This window comes from Rhinoderma darwinii, chromosome 11 (assembly GCF_050947455.1).
Source record: "Rhinoderma darwinii isolate aRhiDar2 chromosome 11, aRhiDar2.hap1, whole genome shotgun sequence".
NCBI classification, from domain to species: Eukaryota; Metazoa; Chordata; class Amphibia; order Anura; family Rhinodermatidae; genus Rhinoderma; species Rhinoderma darwinii.
This window is the reverse complement of record NC_134697.1, coordinates 35,177,261-35,199,645: the sequence shown is the minus strand read 5'-3', so window position 1 is coordinate 35,199,645 and position 22,385 is coordinate 35,177,261. Positions and strand designations below refer to the sequence as shown.

The 22,385-nt window shown below is 41.8% G+C and overlaps 1 protein-coding gene across 4 annotated transcripts in view; it reads left to right on the top strand.

Annotated features, from left to right (window-relative positions):
- SLF2 (SMC5/6 complex localization factor 2) overlaps positions 1-22,385 on the top strand; it is a 48,829-nt gene that overhangs the window by 20,593 nt on the left and 5,851 nt on the right. For 3 of the 4 annotated variants that reach the window (XM_075841059.1, XM_075841057.1, XM_075841060.1), the window contains 11 exons: positions 1,438-2,102; positions 2,587-2,678; positions 4,408-4,518; positions 5,301-5,468; positions 7,576-7,678; positions 8,022-8,097; positions 16,545-16,695; positions 18,264-18,357; positions 20,815-20,991; positions 21,095-21,192; positions 21,509-21,596. In XM_075841059.1, coding sequence (XP_075697174.1) covers positions 1,438-2,102; positions 2,587-2,678; positions 4,408-4,518; positions 5,301-5,468; positions 7,576-7,678; positions 8,022-8,097; positions 16,545-16,695; positions 18,264-18,357; positions 20,815-20,991; positions 21,095-21,192; positions 21,509-21,596 — 1,823 coding nt within the window. The remainder of the gene's footprint in view (positions 1-1,437; positions 2,103-2,586; positions 2,679-4,407; positions 4,519-5,300; positions 5,469-7,575; positions 7,679-8,021; positions 8,098-16,544; positions 16,696-18,263; positions 18,358-20,814; positions 20,992-21,094; positions 21,193-21,508; positions 21,597-22,385) is intronic. The other variant, XM_075841058.1, reaches the window with a different exon arrangement.

Here is a 22,385-nt window from a genome sequence, read left to right as displayed (position 1 = left end):
CACTATGCGATGTGCCGATCGCATATATAATGCTTTGGTATACTTAGTATACCAAAGCATTATTGCCTGTCAGTGTAAAACTGACAGGCAACCTGTTAGGTCATGCCTCCGGCATCGCCAAACAGGCAGTTGCGGAAGACAGACCTGGGGGTCTTTGTTAGACCCCCGGCTGTCATGGAAACCCGACGGCGACCCGCGATTTGTTTGCGGGGGCACCGATCGGGTGACAGAGGGAGCTCCCTCCCTCTGTCAAACACATTAGATGCCGCTGTCACTATTGACAGCGGCATTTAATGGGTTAAACTGCCGGAATCGGAGCGCGCTTCGATTCCGGCAGTTGCAGCAGGAGCCAGGCTGTGTATAACAGCCGTGCTCCTGCCGCTGATCGCGTGGGTACACTGGCAGTACCCGCGCCATCACAGGACGGATATATCCGTCCTGCGCGAACTAGCAGCTGCTGAGGACGGATATATCCGTCCTTCGGCGTTAATTAACAACGGTCAATGTGTTTTGAGTGCGCCATCTATTGGGAAAACGTGGGCATTGCAGGGAAAGGGGAAAAAAAAAGGAGGTTTTTACTATGATTTGGACAAGTTCGGCGGGCCGGATTAAAAAGCCTAACGGGCCGTATGTGGCCCGCGGGCCGTAGTTTGCCCATGTCTGGCCTATACTGAGCATAGGCCACTAGTTTTCTGTCACCGAATAACCCCTTTAATAAAAAATATTAGGTAGTGTGTAATTCTGCTTGTCGCATGATTAAAGGGAACCTATCACTAGCCCATACATGTGCAGCTGAGTGCACCATGTTATAGGTGTTGTTGCACAGACCCTGGGGCACTTTACCTGTCTAGCCTCCTCCGTTTGTGAGATATCGGTGCCGTTATTATTGGCGCCTGATATGTAAATTACACCCAGTACGGTCAGTGGGGCATTTATTTTCATGGAAAGGGCAGGGGGGCGTGATACTTAGCGCTTTGACACTGTCCTATCAGCTACAGAAGTGACTTGTGCTGTGTGATCTCTCTCGCGAGATCATACTGTCTTGTCATCACTGTCTAGAGCTGAAGAGCGTGTGCGTGCACGCACCGCTCCGATGCTGCCACGGAACAGAAGAAGAGCGGAAGAATTCAGATCCAGTATTATTGGATGTGAATTCTTCTTTTCTGTTCCGTGGCGGCAGGAGCGGTGCGTGCACGCACACGCTCTCCTCTCCAGCTCTTGTCAGACAGGAAATAAAGTCAAGCCACTCAAATCAATTTAGTCAGATGCTTCATGTGAACAGATGGCAACAGTTCTAGATTTTATTGTAATTGTATTTCAATGGATAATATCTCCTGAAATATTACTATTTCTCACAAAATGTGTAGAACTAAAGTTAAAAAGCTTGATATAGGAAATTTTTTATCGATTGAAATTTGTTACATTTTTATATTTTAGAGTCTCAAAATGTCACATCCACTCTTAAGCGCAAGTTGGATTCACAAAATTGGTCATATACTTCGGGCAGTAAAAATGTATTCACAGAAAGACAGAAAGATCCTACATTTTCACAAAACCATGAAGATTTTAAGCACTTTATTTCTGCGACCAGAACACTCGAGTGTAACCAGCATGGAGATAATTCATTTGAGAAAAGTGCGGATCTTGGCACTGGGCAAACTCTTCCTGTGATATCCAAACCTGGTTTATCGCACAATACAGATTCTGGACTACTACTCAGGAGTACATCACATTTGACTAAAGAGGGTTACAAGCATTCATCTCCTCTGTCTGAGTCAAGTCCTGGTGTAGTTTTCGATTTCCAGTTAGCATCCCCAGCACTTAGCGACTGCTTTTCTCTACCTGAGACTGACGATAACAGTGTAACAAAATCAAAGAAAGGAAGTTCTTACCGAGCTCCTGCGGATACCTTGGATAGTGATGTATCTTTTACAGGCTTTTCCTTAAGTAGTGATGATGATGATGAGGAAGAAGGGGAAACCTTTAAACCCCTGGATGAGATTTTCCAAATGGCAGCAAAGAGGGTACCAGCGACTCCACAGAAACAAAATCTAGACCACTCGTGTCTTTCCTTATCACCGTCTCCACTCCATGGAGCTAGAGTAAGTCCGACTTTGAAAAGATATGACCTCTTAAGGCCGTTTTACACGGCTAATGATCTGGCAAACGAGCGTTAATATAAACGCTTGTTCCCGATCGTTGCCCTGTGTAAACAAGGCAACGATCAGCCGATGAATGAGCAAATGAACGAGCCGATGAAAGTTTGCTCGTTCATCGGCTGATAGTATCGTTTATGCAGCATGAAATATTATCGTTGACTGTACCACATCTCCCTGAGTAAATAGGGAAATGTGCTGCCGACATAACAAGGTGTGGGGATGAGCGATCGCAGTAACGATCGCTCGTCTCCTTGCATTCCTCCTTTGTGAAAGAAGCAAATGAGCGCTGATCAACGAGCTGTCTCGTTGATTGGGTTTATTTACACAAACCATCTCAGCCCGTGTAAGAGGGCCCTTACATTGTTTCTCTTGCTCTATCAACATTTTATCTGATTTATTTTTATATTTTTTTTCCCCATCCTTAAAGGTAAACAAAAATGTACAGTCAAAATTACAAACGCCCTCGCTGTATGTTAATAACTTGGATCGACTAGTAAAAGAAAAGGAAGAAAGCAAAAGGTTTGTCAAACCACCTTCAGATCTATATATATATATATTCAGATCTATATATATATATATTTTTTAAGGTTTTCTGGTGCTGAAGTATTTTGACAGATATTTGTAGTGATGTCCGGAATTGGATTTCAGACTGGGAATTTTGAGTGTAACTGAGAAGTTCCACAACATTAACATTAAATAATAATAAAAAGAACACATTGAAATTGCATTTTGTAGCACAGTTGTACACGTGACTCAGATATAATGTTATTGGTGTTTTTTTTTTCTTATTTAAATACAGCATGTAGCAAAAAATGCTTTTTTTATTTGCCTTAATGTCAATTGGGAAGTCCGTGGCAAACACACCAGTTTTCTGCGGCTTACAGCCTATAGTACATCACTGTACTGTATAAATGGAAATAAATAATTCATTGTTTTACTTATTACATCTCATTAGTAAATAATCCTTTTTCTTGGTCTTTGAACTAGTTACACTCCTGCCTTTAGCACGAGGACACTAAGGCCTTGTGCACACAATGTGGGGGCTGTACGGCTGCGGGATGCAAGGCTTCTAGTGGAGAATAGCTTTGTACACACCGCATTCAATGCACATCTGAGCATGCCACAATTTTTTTTCTCTTGGTTTTGTATGCAATCTGTCAGAAAAAACCTCCCTATGCATTTGTATGAAATTGGAGGTGTACTGAGGTACAGTAAAAGTCTGACAAACTTTTATGATAGGATTATTTACATGAGGTCTATACTTAGAGGCTCTGTCACCAGATTATAAGTGCCCTGTCTCCTACATAATATGATTGGAGCTGTAATGTAGATAACAGCAGTGGTTTTTATTTATGCTAATTAGTTTCTTAATAGACAACTGGGCGTGTGTTTAATTTTTACCAACTGGGAGTTGTACAGAGGAGTGTATGACGCTGACCAATCAGTGACCAATCGGCGTCATACACTTCTCATTGTATATTCACTCTGACAGCAAGCCTATCAGGACCAGCCAGAGGCTGGTCGTCATAGGCTTCCGCACATGGCAGACCCAGAGGCCAATGTCTGGCCTGTGGTTGCCTTGGCAACCCCCACAATTGCATGGGGGCTGCCGATGTACTACAAGGGGTTAATTGGCAAAATCAGCGGCAAAGAACCGCTGGCCGGCAAGAGTGGAGTGTCAGCTGTCGGAGACAGCTGACCTCCCGGTGCACACCGGGAATGACTCTGTAACTATACGTACTCGTGTGGGAAGTAACCTCCCGCGACGACGTATAGTTACTGAGTGGTGCGGCTAGGGGTTAAAGGGTACAGTAAGTCCAGTGCTGCTGGAGTTCTTGTCTCCCACTAGAAGTTGAACTCTGAACGCATGTAACTATCTGACAGCAGGCGACTCACCGTCCAAGATTAACGAGTGCACATACTCTTTAATGTAGATTAGCAAAGTATATTAGCGCCTGAAATTTTCAGTGACTGAAAAAAAAAATATGCCTTCTATAATATGAATAGCTGGCTAGAATGTACTTAGCTGTATTGTAAGAGAAAATACCTCTTTGCTTAAACAAATAGTTGATAAGCTTGTTATTCCTATTACTTGTTTTGCTTTTTTGCAAAACATATTGGTTTTGACACTTAAAATTGCAGCAAAAAAACAGCGATGGGATAGCAACGTGTGAGTTTAGGGTTTTTTTTTGTTTGTTTTTTTTCCTCATTATCCTAATACTATGTTTCATTGGTCATTGTGTATCAGGTTAGAAAATATGGAAAAGCTACTGCATGAAGACCTAGAGAAAGGTTTGGGGGTGGCCAATGAAGAAATAGAGGATAGTGCAGAAGATGGCGAACTTACAGATGAGCACAGGTAAACACTGATGGATATCTTGCAAATTGTGCTTTCTCCTTCAATGTATTTTACTGGTTCTGATGTGTCCTCTTCTTCTTTTTATCAATTACATATTCAAAAATATTATGACTTCTATTAAGTCCTATTCACACACAGTAGTGCTGAGGGTGTATAAGAGCCTCCTGGCTACTACACTTAAAGGTACAAAAACATAAAAAATGCACACACAAAAATCCCAGCACTTCCTTTCTTAAACTCCTCCTTTTCATTTGATCCTATTTTTTTCTCATACAGCAATTAATACTGATAAATATATAAATCATTCTTCTATATATGTACCAGGAGATCAGCCATTTCCGACCCCTTTCTCACAATCCTGTGTCAGGCTGTAAGACAACTGGCTGCAGCAGGACCCTCTGCCCTATCTGCAATAGGATACACAATAAGCCCTGCCCCTTTGCTAAGCTTCACCCACAGCCATTCACTTGCCAAAAATGGAACAGATCAGCAGGAAATTAAGCCCCTGTGTTCTCTGCATTTCTACAAGACTGTCAGTCTGCAGGCTTTTCTGCATGTCACTGAAGCAAACAGTGGGAGCAAGTTTATCTCCTGTTTACTTTTATCATTAATTTCTGTGTTTAGTGTTACTTTAAGAAATCACGGCAAAAAATCAGCAAGTTGAGTGATTTGGTGATGATGGCTGGTCACAAACTGCTATCATGGTTCTATTGAAGCTTTTTTCTGTATCAGTGTGTAGTAATCCATGGGTTGCTGTATTCTTGTTTCCCATAATTTTATAGACAATTTTTGGAGAAATTTAAGTTGGTCACAAATGCTATACCAGATCAACATCCAGGGGAGGAAGTCTTCAATCTACCTAAATCTGGAGCAATCTTTAACCTCCACACACTTGACTTGAGACATTCAGAATTCTCTGCTGGGAGTTCTGAGGAAAGTATCATTTTCAGGTAAACCATGTTAACTTTACACCTATGCATATGTATGTGTAAAAATATCTCAATTTATTTGAATGTTTCTGCTTTTGTTTTTACCAAATCTGTAAAAAAAAAATGTAAAAAATTCATATTTTTACCATGCTTTAACAGTGCCGATACAGCGGCAGTAAAAGAGCCCGAATCGCTCATAAGACAGTATTTCCTGGAAGGAGTGATGTGTAAGAGATTACTTCTGCCACTAGAGAGGTCATCAGAATTCACAAATGTTACTTACAGACATGCCAATGGTAAATTTCCATTGGCAGGTGGTAAATAGAGATTATATTCTACATAAAAAGGTGAAGGCGTATTCCCAGAATGGACAAGCATCACCGTTCCACAGGAGAGGTGATGACTGTCTATTAGCTGGGGGCAGCACTGCTGGGACCCCCACCAATCACTATAACACGGGTGTTGAGCCTTCCGTTCACCCTCACTGTAACCCCCCCCCCCGCAGTGAGGAGGAGCTTGAATGGAGCATCGGTTGAACGTGGTGCCTCTCCATTCAATGTGCTTACAAAAAGCCGAGCGTTGTACTCGGCTGTCTCCGTTCGTGGCTCTTTTCAAAGTTATCACTTTGGTCGTGCAGTGAGGAGGATGGGGATTTGGGACCCCTATTGTAGTGATCGCTGAGGGTCACAGTGATCAGATACTATTCTATCCTGTGGATAGATGATTATTGTCGATTCTTTTAAAGAACACCCTGTGCAAAACTGATACTCTGTTATGCCTAGAGCAGAGCTTGTGGGGTTTGCAGAGGTGTAATCCCTGTGCTATACAACAGCCCTTCAGGCCATGGGATATTAAAGGGGTTTTCCAGCTTCTGATGACCTATCCACCGGATAGGTCATCCGTACATGATCTGTGGGAGTCCGACACCCGGGCCCCGCACAGATCAGTTGGTCCGGTGCCTCCGTGCACTGTATGTACAAGCCGGAAGCAGTTGGCTCCGGCCACGGAATAGCGGCCGAGCTGCGGTACTGCAGCTCTGCTCCTATTGAAGTGAATAGGAGCAGACCTGCAGTTCTGCAGCACGGCCGCTATGCTATGTACGGAGCCAACTGCTTCCGGACTCTGTACATAGCATTATGTACCACAAAATCCTGTGCCCGCAGGCCACCGGAGCAGCTCATCGGTCCGGGTATCGGACCCGCACCGATGACATACTGATTGCCTATCTGGTGGAAAGGTAATCAGTTGTCAGAAGATGGACAACCCCTTTAACCTGACTAGGACAGAGTTGTAGCCTTGAAAGTAAGTAGTGAATGGCTTCAAGCAAAGATCTTAAAAACCACGAAGAATTGATACAGAAAGTATATTGTAAAATTGTATATATTTTCCTTAAACAATGAATAGCTATTATTTGTGAAGTCAGTACCGCCGTTTAAACTAACTTGTACATTGCATTACTTATTTTATGCAATTCCTGAGCTACAGCTTGTATTCTAGTCCAGAGCTGCATTCACAATTCTGATGGTTGCTGTTGGAAGCAGTCAACAAGCTTGTTGTCAGACAAATGCCTAACAGCTTATCTGGAATCCTATAATGGAGCAGGACAGTTTGTGTTTTCTACATTAAATCACTGGTGCCCTCGGAAAGTGTAGTCTTTACACTAGGCACTTTTCAAAGTATTCTGTGAACAGACTAATAGAGCCTATGAAAAGCATCTTGTTTAAAGCAGACTCCCACCTCAGCCATTTATGGCATATCCCACCTCTGGGAGCCGCACCTATATCGAGAACAGGGGTCGTCCGACCCCCGTCCCACCTGGTGAGGCAGCTGCTGGCTGCCGATTCCAGACGGGGACTAAGTTGAGCGGTGGCTGTGCTTGCGTATGTCTCATCTGTTCTATGGGTGTTACGAAAATGCTCAGGTGACCCCTATTCTCGATGCAGGTGCCAGAGCTGGGACCCGCATCAATCAGACATTTATGGCATATCCTGATTGGAAAAATACTTTATTTATACTTCCATTTCTTGATCATGTAAATTTCTAAGTTTCCTAGCTCCTATCTATCGATCTATCTATTTTTTTTTTATTCTCAAGTAATATAAATATACTTGTTTCCTTTTTAATACAGCTGTAGTCAAGAAAATCAAATCATGTTGGCTACGGAGGGGTTTTTGACTTTTTTGTATCGATTTAAGAAATGTCCTGATTTGCTAATGAGATGGATGTTCCAGGTAAGCATCTGTTACCTTGATACCTAACTAGAGGTTTTCTCCTCTTTCTGTGTAGTAAACCTCTCTATTCTAAGACCATATTCCCTCAGGAATTCGGCTTGCAAATTGATGCCCCCATCCCCAAATGACACTTGCACACATTTTATATTTGTTTATGTACTGTTTTACTTCCCTCTTTATGGTTCGATAATACTTATTGGCTTCTCTTGTTTAATAAAAAACAATGTTCTGCTTATCAGCAGCACAGAAATTAATATCCACTAAGATATAATGTTTTCAGCAGTGTAAGTAAGGCAATGAGGTTTGTTGCAATGAATAATTAAAGGCTAATATTTTCTTACAGATGGTTTCTATTCATCCGTCATACGCTGTTTCCGTTAAAGTGTTGCACACACTGATAGAAATTTCTTGCAATAATCGTAAGTATGTTATTCTTAAAGCGTACCTCTTCTTATTATGCTGACATTATTAAGAAAAACTATTAGTGCACAATAACCTTTTTCCTAAATAACTTGCATTACTGATTTTGCTTTTAAAGGGAATGTGTTGCCAGAAAAACATGTTTTTTTTTTTAAAAATTAAACATTTAGTGTGTGGGTGATTAAACATTGTTCAAATTTTTTTAATTTTTTTCGTGAGTCAGGAAATATTATAAATTATTTCTAATTTATAATACTACCCATTTTTGGTCACTAGATGGAGCTAGTTCCCAAAATTGCAGCATTGCAACATTGGGTTAAAAGCCCTCGCTCTAGTGAGCTCTCAGCATCCCCCCCTCCTTTATCCTGGCTAGTGCCGGGATAAACGAGGGGCTTGAACGGTGTAACCTCCTACACTGTGTGTCGCCATTTTTTGAGCTAACACACAGCGTAGTAGGTTTACATACAGTAGTAAACACACACAAACACGAACATACATTGAAATCTCTTACCTGCTCCTGCCGCCGCGGCTCCCTCCGGCCCGTCCGCTCCGTTTGCTGCCGCTGGTCCAAGTGCACAAATCCGGAAGCCGCGACCGGAAGTAGTAATATTACTGTCCGGCCGCGACTTCCGGTCCACAGGAAAATGGCGCCGGACGGCGCCAATTTCGAATTGGACTGTGTGGGAGCGGCGCATGCGCAGTTCCCACACAGACGCCGTACACGGAAGTCAATGGGACGGGAGCCGTTCACAGTCCCTATGGGACTGTGGCTGCCGTATTCCATGTCTGTATGTGTCGTTAATCGACACAGACAGAAATGGAACAAAAAATGGCAGCCCCCATAGGGAAGAAAAAGTGTAAAAATAAGAAAAAGTAAAACACAAACACACAAATGTATAGAAACGTTTTTAACCCCTTCCCTCTTTGGCCACTTTTGACCTTCCTGACAGAGCCTCATTTTTCAAATCTGACATGTTTCACTTTATGTGGTAATAACTCCGGAATGCTTTTACCTATCCAAGCGATTCTGAGATTGTTTTCTCGTGACACATTGGACTTTGTTACTGGCAAAATTTGCCCGATACATTCAGTATTTAATTGTGAAAAACACCAAAATTTTGTGAAAAATTGCAAAAATTAGCATTTTTCTCAATTTAAATGTATCTGCTTGTAAGACAGGCAGTTATACCACACAAAAATGTTGCTAACTAACATCCCCCATATGTCTACTTTATATTGGAATCGTATTTTGATCATCATTTTATTTTTCTAGGACGTTACAAGGCTTAGAACTTTAGCAACAATTTCTCATATTTTCAAGAAAATTTCAAAATGCTATTTTTACAGGGGCCAGTTTAGTTGTGAAGTGGCTTTAAGGTCCTTAGATATTAGAAACCCCCAATAAGTCACCCCATTTTAAAAACTGCACCCATCAAAGTATTCAAAACAGCATTTAGAAAGTTTCTTAACCCTTTAGACGTTGCACAGGAATTAAGGCAAAGTAGAGGTGAAATTTACAAAGTTCATTATTTTTTTCCAGAAATTCATTTTGAATCCATTTTTTTTGTACCACGGAATGTTTTACCCAAGAAATGCAACTCAATATTTATTGCCCAGGTTCTGCAGTTTTAGGAAATATCCCACATATGGCCCTAGTGCGCTAATGGACTGAAGCACCGGCCTCCGAAGCAAAGGAACACCTAGTGGATTTTGGGCCTCCTTTTTATTAGAATATATTTTAGGCACCATATCCGCTTTGAACAGGTCTAGTGGAACTAAAACAGTGGAAACCCCCCAAAAGTGACTCCATTTTGGAAACTACACCCCTCGAGGAATTTATCTAGGGGTGTAGCAAGCATTTTGACCGGCCAGTTTTTTTGCAAAAATTTTTGGAACTAGGCCATGAAAATGAAAATCTACATTTTTTCAAATAAAATGTAGGTTTAGCTAATTTTTTTTCATTTCCAAAAGAACTAAAGTAGAAAAAGCACCACAACATTTGTAGAGCAATTTCTCCCGAGTAAAACAATACCTCACATGTGGTAATAAACGATTGTTTGGACACACGGCAGGGCTTAGAATGGAAAGTGCGCCATTTGGCTCTTGGAGCTCAAATTTAGCAGGAATGGTTTGCGGAGGCCATGTCACATTTTCAAAGCCCCTGAGGTGACAAAACAGTGGAAACCCCTAACAAGTGACCCCATTTTGGAAACTATACCCCTCGAGGAATTTATCTAGGGGTATAGTGAGCATTTTGACCCCACAGGTTTTTTGAAGAAATTATTGCAAGTAGGCTGTGAAAATGAAAATCTAAATTTTTTCAAATAAAATGTAGGTTTAGCTAATTTTTTTTCATTTCCACAAGGACTAAAGGAGAAAAAGCACCATAAAATTTGTAAAGAAATTTCTCCCGAGTAAAACAATACCCCACATGTGGTAATAAACGGCTGTTTGGACACACAGCGAGGCTGAGAAGGGAAAGCGCGCCATTTGGCTTTTGGAACTCAAATTTAGCAGGAATGGTTTGCGGAGGCCATGTCGCATTTGCAAAGCTCCTGAGGGGACAAAACAGTGGAAACTCCCCACAAGTGACCCCATTTTGGAAACCACACCCCATGAGGAAATTATCTAGGGGTGTAGCAAGCATTTTGACCAGCCAGTTTTTTTTACAGAACTTATTGTAAGTAGGCCGTAAAAATGAAAATCTAAATTTTTTCAAAGAAAATGTAGGTTTAGGTATTTTTTTTTCATTTCCACAAGGACTGAAGGAGAAAAAGCACCGCAACATTTGTAAAGCAACTTCTCCCGAGTAAAACAATACCCCACATGTGGTCACAAACATCTGTTTGGACACACGGTAGGGCTCAGAATGGAAGGAGCACCATTTGGATTTTGGAATGGTTTCTGGGTGTCATGTCATATTTGCTGAGCCCCTGTAGTACTAGTACAGTGGAAACACCCCAAAAGTGACTCCATTTGGGAAACTGCACCCCCTGAGGAATCATCTAGGGGTATAGTGAAAATTTTGATCCCAAAGGTTTTTTGCTGAATTAATTAGAATTAAACCATGAAAATGAAAAATAATTTTTTTTTCCAACAAGATGTAGTTTTAGATACACATTTTTCATTTTTGCAAGGAATAGAGAAGAAAAAGCACCCCAACATTTGTAAAGTAATTTCTCCCGAGTACAGTAACGCCCCATATGTGGTTATAATCGGCTGTTTACGTATATGGGAGCATTCAGAAGAAAAGGAGCGGTATTTATCTTTTGGAGCGTAGATTTTGCTGGAATGGTTTGCGGACGCCATGTTGCGTTTGCAAAACCACTGATGTACCAAACAAAAGTGACCCCGTTTTAGAAACTACACCCCTAAAGGCATTTATCAAGGGATGTAGTGAGAATTTAGACTCCACAGGTGTTTTTCAGAAATGAATACGCAGTGGATTGTGCAAAGTGAAAATTGCAATTTCTCCACTGATCTGCCCATTCACCGCACAAGATGTTGTGCCCCTAGAGAATCTTACCCCATAAATTGTTAAGCGGGTTCTCCCGGGTATGGTAATGCCTTACTTGTGGCCATAAATTGCTGTTTGGGCACACTGTAGGGCTAAGAAGGGAAAGACCGCCATTTTGAGCATGGATTTTGCTTGGTAATAGTTCTGTTTGGGGTTTTGCTGGTATTTCCGTTTATAATGTGGTGGCATATGTACTCTGTGCGGAATATATCAGGGGTATATGTAATCTGTGCGGAGTACATCAGGGCATAATAAGAGGGTATAATAATGGGGTAAATAATACAATTATCCATAGATGTGTGTTACGCTGTGAAGCAATCCGTTATGCACAGGCCGGCGTCACACTGATAAACGGTTTTCTTTCTTATCCCCCTTTTGTAACACTCTTTACACTGCACCTTTTGGGGACTTTTTCTCCTTCGTAGTTTGGGAAATATTACTGGGAAAGTTTTTCCCTGGTATAATACGGGCGCCCTCGCTTCCAGCGGATGTGCTATGTCCCTTCCCTTTCCTAGTTCCTAAATACTAGGGCCCTGAAACTGAAGGAATCCGGCCTCCGGCCTGCGCATTGAGATGTTTTTCATCACCGCATTACTAGTGCCATAACTTTTTTATTTTTCAGTAGATTGAGCGGTGTGCGGGCTTGTTTTTTGCGAGACGGGCTGTAGATTTTATTGGTACCATTTTAGAACACATACGACTTTTTGATCACTTTTTATTTCATTTTTTTGTAAAGGAAATTACCAAAAACAAGCAATTCTGGAATAGTTTTTTATTGGTTTTTTTATCGGCATCCACAGTGCGCCCTAAATTACATGTTCGCTTTATTCTGCGGGTCGATACGATTACGGCGATACCAAATTTATATAGGTTTTTTTATGTATTGCGGCTTTTGCACAATAAAATCACTTTTTTTATAAAATCATTTGTTTTCTGTGTCGACATTCTAAGACCCATAACTTTATTATTTTTGCGTGCACAAAGCGGTGTCAGGGATTATTTTTTGCGGGACGGATTGTCATTTTTATTAGTACTATTTTGGAGTAAATGTGACTTTTTGATCACTTTTTATAGCATTTTTTGGAAGGAGATGTGACCTAAAAACAAAGATTCTGGCGTTGTTTTTCATGTTTTTTTTTTACGGCGTTCACCATGCGGGATAAATTACATAATTGTTTTGTAGTTTGGGTCGTTACGTACGCGGCGATACCAAATTTATATATTTTTTTTTATGTATTGCGGCTTTTGCACAATAAAATCACTTTTTTTATAAAATCATTGTTTTCTGTCTCGCCATATTCTAAGACCCAGAACATTTTTATTTTTGCGTTACGGACGCGGCGATACCAATTATGTATAGTTTTTTTGATTTTTACGGTTTTTCCCATAATAAAAGACTTACTATGGGAAAAAAGTGAGTTTAGCTTTATTTTTATTTGAAATGTGTGTGTTTTTATTGTTTTACCACATTTTTATTTACTTTTTTTTACTTTTTTTACTTGTCCCACTAGGGGACATGAGGGCCTGATGCCCCGATCGCTACTCTAATACACTGCACTACATACGTAGTGCAGTGTATTAGCGCTGTCAGTTATTCACTGACAGCAAGCCTATGAGGACACGCCGCAGGCGGGTCCTCATCGGCTCCCGTACAAGGCAGACTCGGACGCCATTTTCTGGCGTCCGATTGCCACAGCAACCCAGCGATTGCATCACTGGGTTGCCGATCGGGTGAAAACCTATCAGATGCTGCGCTCTATTGAGCGCAGCATCTGAGGGGTTAATCTGCCGGATCGGAGAATAGCTCCGGTCCTGGCAGTTACAGGAGGGTGCCAGCTGTATAATACAGCTGTCACCCCGCGGTGATGGTGCCGGCTCTGCTCCTGAGCCCGCACCATCACTGCGCCGTATATATACGGCGCTTTGCGGGAAGCACCTCCCGACAGCGCCGTATATATACGGCGGATGTCGGGAAGGGGTTAATAAAGCACTAACATCTTTAACATATAAAAAAATAATTTGTGATGACACTGTTCCTTTAACTACTTCATGACTGTCTATAGTCCATGCTGCCGGCTGCTCATAACTCTGCAGTAGGAGACTGAGCGTCCTTCTCGTCTCCGTGGCTCCTATATCCAGAAATAAAACGTAATGTGATCTTTTAGCGCTGTTGGGCGTTCAGGATAAGGGAGCCACGGAGACCAGAAGGACGCTCTGTTTCCTACTGCAGAGTTGTAAGCAGCCGGCAGCATGGACTTTAGACAGTCGTGAAGTAGTTAAAAGCAAAATCAGTAAGACGAGATGTGACACAGGCGTGTTTGGAAAACCCTATTGATACTATGATTGAGTCTCCTCCATCTAAAACCTCCTTATCGCTTCTTTATAAAACATTTCGTGATCAACAGGGGAGGTCTACGGCAGCACTTTTGTTTAAAGCATGGAACAGAGAGTTCCCGGTCTCAGAATTATCTCAACTAATTCTGGAAGGGTGGTTAAAAGTGAGAAAAGCGGTAGTAAATGAGCAATGGCGTGAGACACATTTTAAGTTTCTACATCGCGCTATTTATGGATTCAAAATACCCCCACACCCAAATGCGCCCGATAGATTGGAGGCTTGCCCAAGATGTGCCACTCCCAAAACTGATCTTCTGCATGGATTATGGAAGTGTCCCAAACTCGTTCCGTATTGGACCGAGAGAGTGCAATTTATAAAGGATACTTGGGAAATCTCACTTACCCTGGGCCCACTATCTCTGCTGTTGCATGTCTTTCCCGATCTCCCTTGTGTGCCACAAGCCCTACATGTATATTTGCTGATTGCTAAAAGATGCTTATTGGCTCGATGGCTTACGCCCCTTATACCTTCACTTACAGACCTAATGTACCAGATGAAGAAGGGTATACATATGGATTAGGCCTCATGCACACGACCGTAAAAACTCCCGTTATTACGAGTCGTAATTATGACCCGTAATAACGGGCTCATAGACTTCTATTGGCGACGGGTGCCTTCCCGTTTTCTCACGGGAAGGTGCCCGTGCCGTTGAAAAAGATAGAACATGTCCTATTTCAGGCCGTAATAACGGCACGGACAGTCCATAGAAGTCTATGGAGCTCTCGTAATGACGGGTGGCTACATGTGTGCACCCGTCATTACGGCAGCGTTGCTCAGCGACGTCAGTAAATAGTCACTGTTTAGGGAGCTGAAAGAGTTAACTGATCGGCAGTAACTCTTTCAGCACCCTGGACAGTGACTACCGATCAGTATAAACCTGTAAAAAATAAAAATAAAAGACTTTCATACTTACCGAGAACTTCCTGCTTCCTCCAGTCCGGTCTCCCGCCCGTTGCCTTGGCGACGCGTCCCTCTCGACATCCGGCCCGACGTCCTGGATGACGTTTCAGGCCATGTGACCGCTGCAGCCAATCACAGGCTGCAGCGGTCACATGGACTGCCGCGTCATCCAGGGATGTCGGGCTGGATGTGAAGAGAGGGACGCGTCACCAAGACAACGGCCGGGTAAGTATGAATTTCTTTAACTTTTATTACAGAAAGGGCTGTCCCGTCTCTCTATCCTGCACTGATAGAGAGAAGGGGCTGCCGATTAGTGCAGTGCTATTTTGCCGCCAAAAACGTGCCCGTAAATACGGGTGGAATACGGGTGACACCGGACCCATATTTACGGGCACGGGTTCGTAAATACTGGTGCAAAACGGGTGGAATACGTGTGACACCGGACCCGTATTTACGCCAGTATTTACGGGTGGGGAAAAATACGGTCGTGTGCATGAGGCCCAAGTTAGAGATAGAGCGTACACCGGAAGCCAAAGCTTCCAAATTCTTCCAGAAATGGAAGATCTTTATCTGCAAGCATTATCAACAAAGCGATATTGTGGAATTGATGGCACCATTTCATTACACGTCCTGGTATTTGACAAGAGCGGTTGCGGGGACGTTAGGTAACCTGGGGCCTCAGTGAAGGTCTATTGCAAGGAGAGGGGGTACATGAAGCTTGAACATGTAGATATATTTGATCTGATGTCCTATTTTCGTACATTGGTTTCCATTGGAGATTAATTGAAAACTGATGGGCCCCTGAGCTATGATGGGGGGGGGGGGGGGAGTAACTTTGATTGTTTAGTTACTGTGATCCAATGTTATTTGTAACAACAAGTACCTCAATGCACATCTGTGATACTGTGAATGTTGAAGAATACTGTATTCTCTGTCATATCTTCTGCAATATGTTGCTGTTATTGTACATCTCCTTTTCTCATGGATCAATTTTGATTTATAATATTTGAGTTTCTTTTTTGTAATAATGTTATAAAACTCAATAAAAATTTGTTTACAAAAAGCAAAATCAGTAATACAGGTTATTTAGGAAAACGGTTATTGTGCACACTCCAACACTAGTAGTTTTTCTAAATAATGTCAGTATAATTGGTGGTACGCTTTAAAGAGGATTGGAATACTTGGTTTGTTCTTTCAAAAATAGTGCCCCACTGTTCAATAGAGCGGCGCTGCAGTACTAGACCTAACCCAAGGAGAAATGTGCTGCGGTTTCTGGAAGAAAGCAGCCATGTCTTTCTAATCTGACACAACCCCTTTATTTTATGATTATCATTTGTTTGGAGATGCTTGGTGTATGCTCATCTTTTGTAGACCAACACAAGTATATTATGAGATTGCATAAATAACCTGATGTGCCGGTTTCTGGGTCTATAAAGAACCCATATCAGTTTCCCTATTAGTATAATTATAAGGTGAAATTGGAAAGCTCGCTTTTGAAAAATAAATCAATGAAATATATTTGAAGCAGTGACAAAGACGAGATACAATTTTTGGAATATTTGAAATATTGATATGTGCAGAGATTTCTATTTGGATTTTTGGAAAAATAATTTTGTTCTTATTATAAATTAAAGATTTTCCTTTGATAGTTTCCAATTTGCAAGAAAAACCCTGGACTCCATCGTTGTTGGATATAGCTACTGTGTTTGCCAACATGGGGATTGACTTTGATATACTCTTCCCTCTCCCACATATCCGGCCTTCGTTTACCGCAAAGGACTTCGGGTAAGTGTCTAATTACCTAGTATGCTGCTCAACGGAATAACCACCTACTCATAAGCGAGTCACCCCAACCATTAATTGTTGTTCCCTGCAAAGGGAATTTAGTATTAAATGAATGGGAAGTTGCCCTTTATTCTGGCTAGTGGTATGCTGAGCCGAAGACAACCTTCTATGAAGCCTAGATGTCCTTACAGACAATATTGAAATTGCTTATTAAAGAGTGGAAGTTAATGAGTTTGCTTAGTGGGAGGGATTTTCTCGGTGCATAGCTTTTCTGGGCAGGTTCTTCTCCAGGATTTTTCTCCCACCTGAGGAACTTTGTTTCCTTCAGCGAAATGTTTGGTCTCTATTTGGGTGTTAGGCCTAATAGTCTTCTCTATTGAAGCGACTCCATACACCAAGTTCCACACCCGCCCCTTCAGCGGAGTCCTTTCCAGGTGCCATACAACTTCTCCCCTCTCTTTCCATCCCCGAAGCCTCAAGAAGGTCAAGACAAAAGGCATCCCAGTGATTCTCCTCGCAAGATTGGCCCCAAGATGGGCCTGTGCGCTGTTCTGGCAGCTGTACTTGCCCACTCACCCTGGCATCTCCCTATGGCAAGATATCTCTCAGGGTAAACACTTCCACCCGAGTTTAGCTACTCTTCATTTAATGAACCGCCTGTTGAAGCCGCCACACTGCGATCACGTTGTTTGTCGGAGCAGATCATTCAGACCATGCTCAAGACTAGAAAACCACCTTCCTCCTGGATTTAACACAACACTTGCAAAAAAAATTTCCATTGGTGTGCGGAGCTGCAGTTCCAGCCAATGCAGTCCTCTCTCTCTCAGCCCTGTGTTGTCATTCCCTGTATTTAACTCTGTCAGGATAAGGCAGTGCTACGTACAGTGATTTCCTGTTTTCCCAAGATGGCCTCCTCGTTTCACCTTAACGAGGATATCCTATTACCCTTACCATCCTGCTGCCTCTCCTGGTGTATCTCAAAGGAACGCTCTCTTCACAATTTGACTGTTGTGTCCGTTCCTTGCAGGTCTACTTATCACTCATTTCTTCCTTCTGCGGGTCTGATTCCTTGTTTGTTCTGGAAGGGTTTGGCGGCCTCTATGGCTACTATCGCTTGCTAGTTTGGGTTGATGATTCGCTAAGCCTACCGGGTCAAAGGGAAGGAACCCCCATTCTGGATTACGGCCCATTCCACTAAGGAGTCATTGGAGCCTCCCGGGCTGTGCGCCATTAGGCTTTTGCTCTTCAAATGTGCACGGTGGCGATCTGGACACTTCTACACACGTTTACCATGTTTTACAGGGTGCACACTTTTGCTTAAGCGGATGCCTTGCTTGGTTGTAAGGTCTTAAAGGCATCTGTGGGGTAGAGGACTATGTCCTTTTTTTTCTTCTGTTCTTTTAGTGACAACAGCATATACCCACGGTCTGTGCCCCCCAAGAAATTCCCTCTTTTGTTAATTTTTCTGTCAAGTTCATTAGGGGACACATCACCCACCTAAGTTGGTTCTTTTTAGGTGTTACGACCGTTCTATCCTTTGTTTCATTAAATGTATATTTTGTTAACAGACCTGCACTGCCTCAAGCTGGGCTATCGGAAAGCAGACATTCTGAACCAATATTTTCTCGTGTTCCAGAATTTCAGATTGCTCATGTAATTAAGGTAAGAGAAGTTTAACCCCTTAGTGACCAGCCTATTTTAGACCCTAATGACTAAGCTATTTTTTTATTTTTTTTTCTATAGTCGCATTCAAAGAGCTATAACTTTTTTATTTTTGCGTCGACATAGCTGTATCAGGACTTGTTGTTTGTTTTTTTTGCAGGATTAGTTGTACTTTTTAATGGCACCGTTTTGGGGTACATATCGTTTTTTGATTAACTTTTTTGGGGGGAATAGAAAAAAACCCTGAAATTCCGCCATTGTTCTATGCGTTTTAAATTCACGCCGTTCACTGTGCGGAGTAAATAACACATTATCTTTTATTCTACGGGTCGGTACGATTAAGATGATATCACATATGTGGAGGTTTTTTATGTTTTACGGCTTTTGCACAATAAAAACACTTATGAGAAATGATTTTTGCATAGTCTCTTTCCAAGTGCCGTCATTTATTTTTTATTTTTCCGTCAATGTAGTGATATGAGGGCTTGTTTTTTTTTGTGGGAAGAGAAGTAGTTTTGATTGGTACCGTTTTGGGGTACACAGGACTTATTAATTAACTTTTATTGACTCTTCTTGGGCGGCCGCCGTGAAAAGGCGACGGCCTAGTCTAAGGCCCCTTAGTGACCGCCGTGAAAAGTCGTATTGGTGGTCACTAAGGGGTGAAATATATTGCAATTTGTGTACAGAACTATAGATTTGAATGTTCAAACTGAGACGTACAGAAATGAAGATTATTTTAGTGTAAGGCCTCATGCACACTACCATAGCTGTGTGCACGGTCCGTAAATACATCAGGGACGGCACGTGGAGTGTCATCCGCGGGCCGTCCGCAATCACGGACCGTGAACACACAAGATGTGCATTGACTTGAATGAGCCCGGACCATAATTGCGGTCCGTAAAATGACATGTCCTATTTTTTTTAATCGTGTGCATTGGCCCATAGGATATAATTTGCCCTATACTATCCGCAATTTCGGATAGTATACGGATGCAAATTTATGGTCGTGTGCATGAGACCTTGGGGGTTTATAAACCGTGGTTTTAATAAAATATATATTTTTTATTTATTTTTACTATTTTATCTTGGAGGAAAAATGATAAATAATGGTGTTATTCTCTTCTGTTTGGGAGTACACACCATTTACACAATCAATATCGAGGATATTTTGTATATATTTAGTTATTTTTATTAATTTATATATAGCTTGATGTACAGAGATTTTAATCACTTACATTAGCTCAATCTAAATTCCAAATTAACATACCAGTTCTTGAGGAGAGCAGAGTACCATGCAGACAGATGTTATCCTTGGTTGGATTTGAACCCAGGACCCCAGCAAGAAAACTGCTAACAGAACCACCCTGTTGCCCATGCTATTTTGCTTTGTAAATGCGCCAACATATTCCACAGCACTTTACATTTCAGAAGGAGCATGTACAAAAAAATCAGACATTGCAGAGCAACAAACGAATTAACAAATCAAACAAAATGAGTCAGGGCTTATAATCTATACGGGAATAGGGTGTGATATATTAAATGGGACGGTCCTTAAGGTGGTTTTTCCATCTTAGATATTTATGTTATATCCACAGGATATGCCACAAATGTCTGATAGATGCGGGTACCAGCTCTAGAACCCGTACATCTAGAACAGGAGTCTCCTGGTGCGGCAGCCGCTAGAGGCAGAATCCAGGCAGAGTCTAGTGGAGAGCGGATCACGCTCTCTCCAATCTGTTAAATGATTGTTATGGAAACAGCCGAGCAGCACTTGCTCGTCTATTTCTGGCACTGCTATTGAATAAAATGGAGAGAGCGGCATGCACGACCTCTCCACTGGTCCCTGCCTGGATACTGCGGCCAGTGGTTGCGGCACCAGGTGGAACGGAGGTCGGGAGATCCCCGTTCTCGATATTGCTGCTTATTATAAGCGGGACTGGTTCATAGAAGGGGTGGTCCTGAACAGCAGACTCGCCTCACATCCATATGCCCTAATAGATTTTAAGAACCGGAGTTACCTTTGAGAGATGCCCCTTATAGGTCTGGTTCCCACAGTGCAGATTTTGCATGTATTATATAAGCCAAAATCAGGATGGAACCAATTCTAGTTTTGGTATAAAAAGTGCATGCAAAATCTACATTAAATCTGCACTGTGGGAACATACCCTAAAGGATGAAATGTTGGTCATTGGATGGAAAAATCAATTGTTCCTTCAGAAATCTTTTTTTTGGTCTGCCATTTACACTCAAGACAACTGATAGTCAATAAATGCTACAATGAGTATTACCAGTGACCAGATCTTTGAAGGAGTATTTAGACATGTTTGTTGTAGCTCACATTTCCTAAAAGTATTTCTTTAACCAAAGTAATAAATATATCCCTGTAATCTCTCTCAAAAGGCAAGAATGAACAAATGGGACAAAGTGGGAATATATTTAATGTGTGCGCTTTAACAGTTTCTAGGTTATTGCTCCGCAGTCTGCAAAGACAGCTTCTGTGACCTGGAAACCCTGGCACTCATAGTATTGCTCTTAAAACTGCACTTGGAAAAGGAGTTAAAGGACTCTCCTGCAATGGACTTGCATTGTCTCATTGAAACCCTTCTTCAAAATATCAAGTCCTGGAAGACTGTAGTAAGTGAAGCTGAGAGAGAAAAAAAATTCAAATGATTGAACTGAAAAATCTTTTTTTTTTTTAACTTTTATTATTTTAACCCTTTTTTTTTTTTTTTCTAAGATGCCAGAAATGTTTTATGCAATAAGTGAACTTTCAACTCACCATCATAACTTCATTAAACTGCTGCAGCTCATTCCGACTTCAGAGACTCGTGGAAGGTAATAATCCTTTTATTATGTTTCTTCTATATGTTTGCATTACCTATTGTTGGGGTGCATTTATACGTACCACCTTTTGCCGTGGCTTTCGAAATTGCTGCAAAAGACACTGTTTTGCTCCTAAATGCTGTTGAAATTTTTTGTACATGTAACTATACCAGGAGTGCTGTGATAACTGATATGTGGTTTAATATTTATGTCAATACCTAGAATAAGACCTGCTTCTTATGTGTTGGTTATTGTAATCCGTACTACATTTATTTGTACATAATTTAATTTGGAGTTTCAGGTCTCCCTATGTCTTTTTTTTTTCCAGACAGCTGCGAAAACACCTCAGCCTAATTTTTATGTCCAATATTCTATATGGAAAATGCACACATGTTCCACTGGACTACGATTCTCAAGTAGGTATCGTTTTGCAAACTGGCTTTCCGTGGGCAATAGCGTTGGGACTGAGAGTCTCCTGTCAGATTTTACTATTGCTTTAAGACTCTGTTCACATTAGCGTCATGACCTCCGTTATTAACGGAGCCAAGAAAGCTTTGTTGGATCCGTTGTGAAGTGAAGCTTAACTTGTCCTATTAACTTATAATGGTCCGTCAAGCTAACACTATAGCTAACACTATAAAAAGTAAAGGGGGTTTTACACTGGGCGATTATCGTGCAGACGAGCGTTCATTTAATGCTCGTTGCTGATAATTGCCCGGTGTAAAAAGGGCAGCGATCAGCAGATGAACGAGCAAACGCTCGATTGTCTCCTGGTCGTATCGTTTTAAAAAATGAAAATATTATCGTTGTCAGCAGCACATCTCCCTGTGTAAACAGGGAGACGTGTTGCCGTCATTATAATGTATGGGGACGAGCGATCAGAGTGAAGACCGCTTGTCCCCATCCATAGCTCCGTGTGATAGGAGCAAACGAGCGCCGATCAACGATGTCTCGTTCATTGGCACTCGCTGCACCGGCCTATTGTCGGCCAGTGTAAAAGTGCCTTAACGCTATATTTTCCGAATTTTGCAACTGTCCAGAAACTGCCTGCAATCCAGCATGGATCTAAGGGTATGTTCACACACACACACACTAATTACGGACGTAATTCGGGCGTTTTTGCCCCGAATTACGTCCGAAAAATACGCCTCAATAGCGTTGACAAACATCTGCCCATTGAAAGCAATGGGCTGACGTTTGTCTGT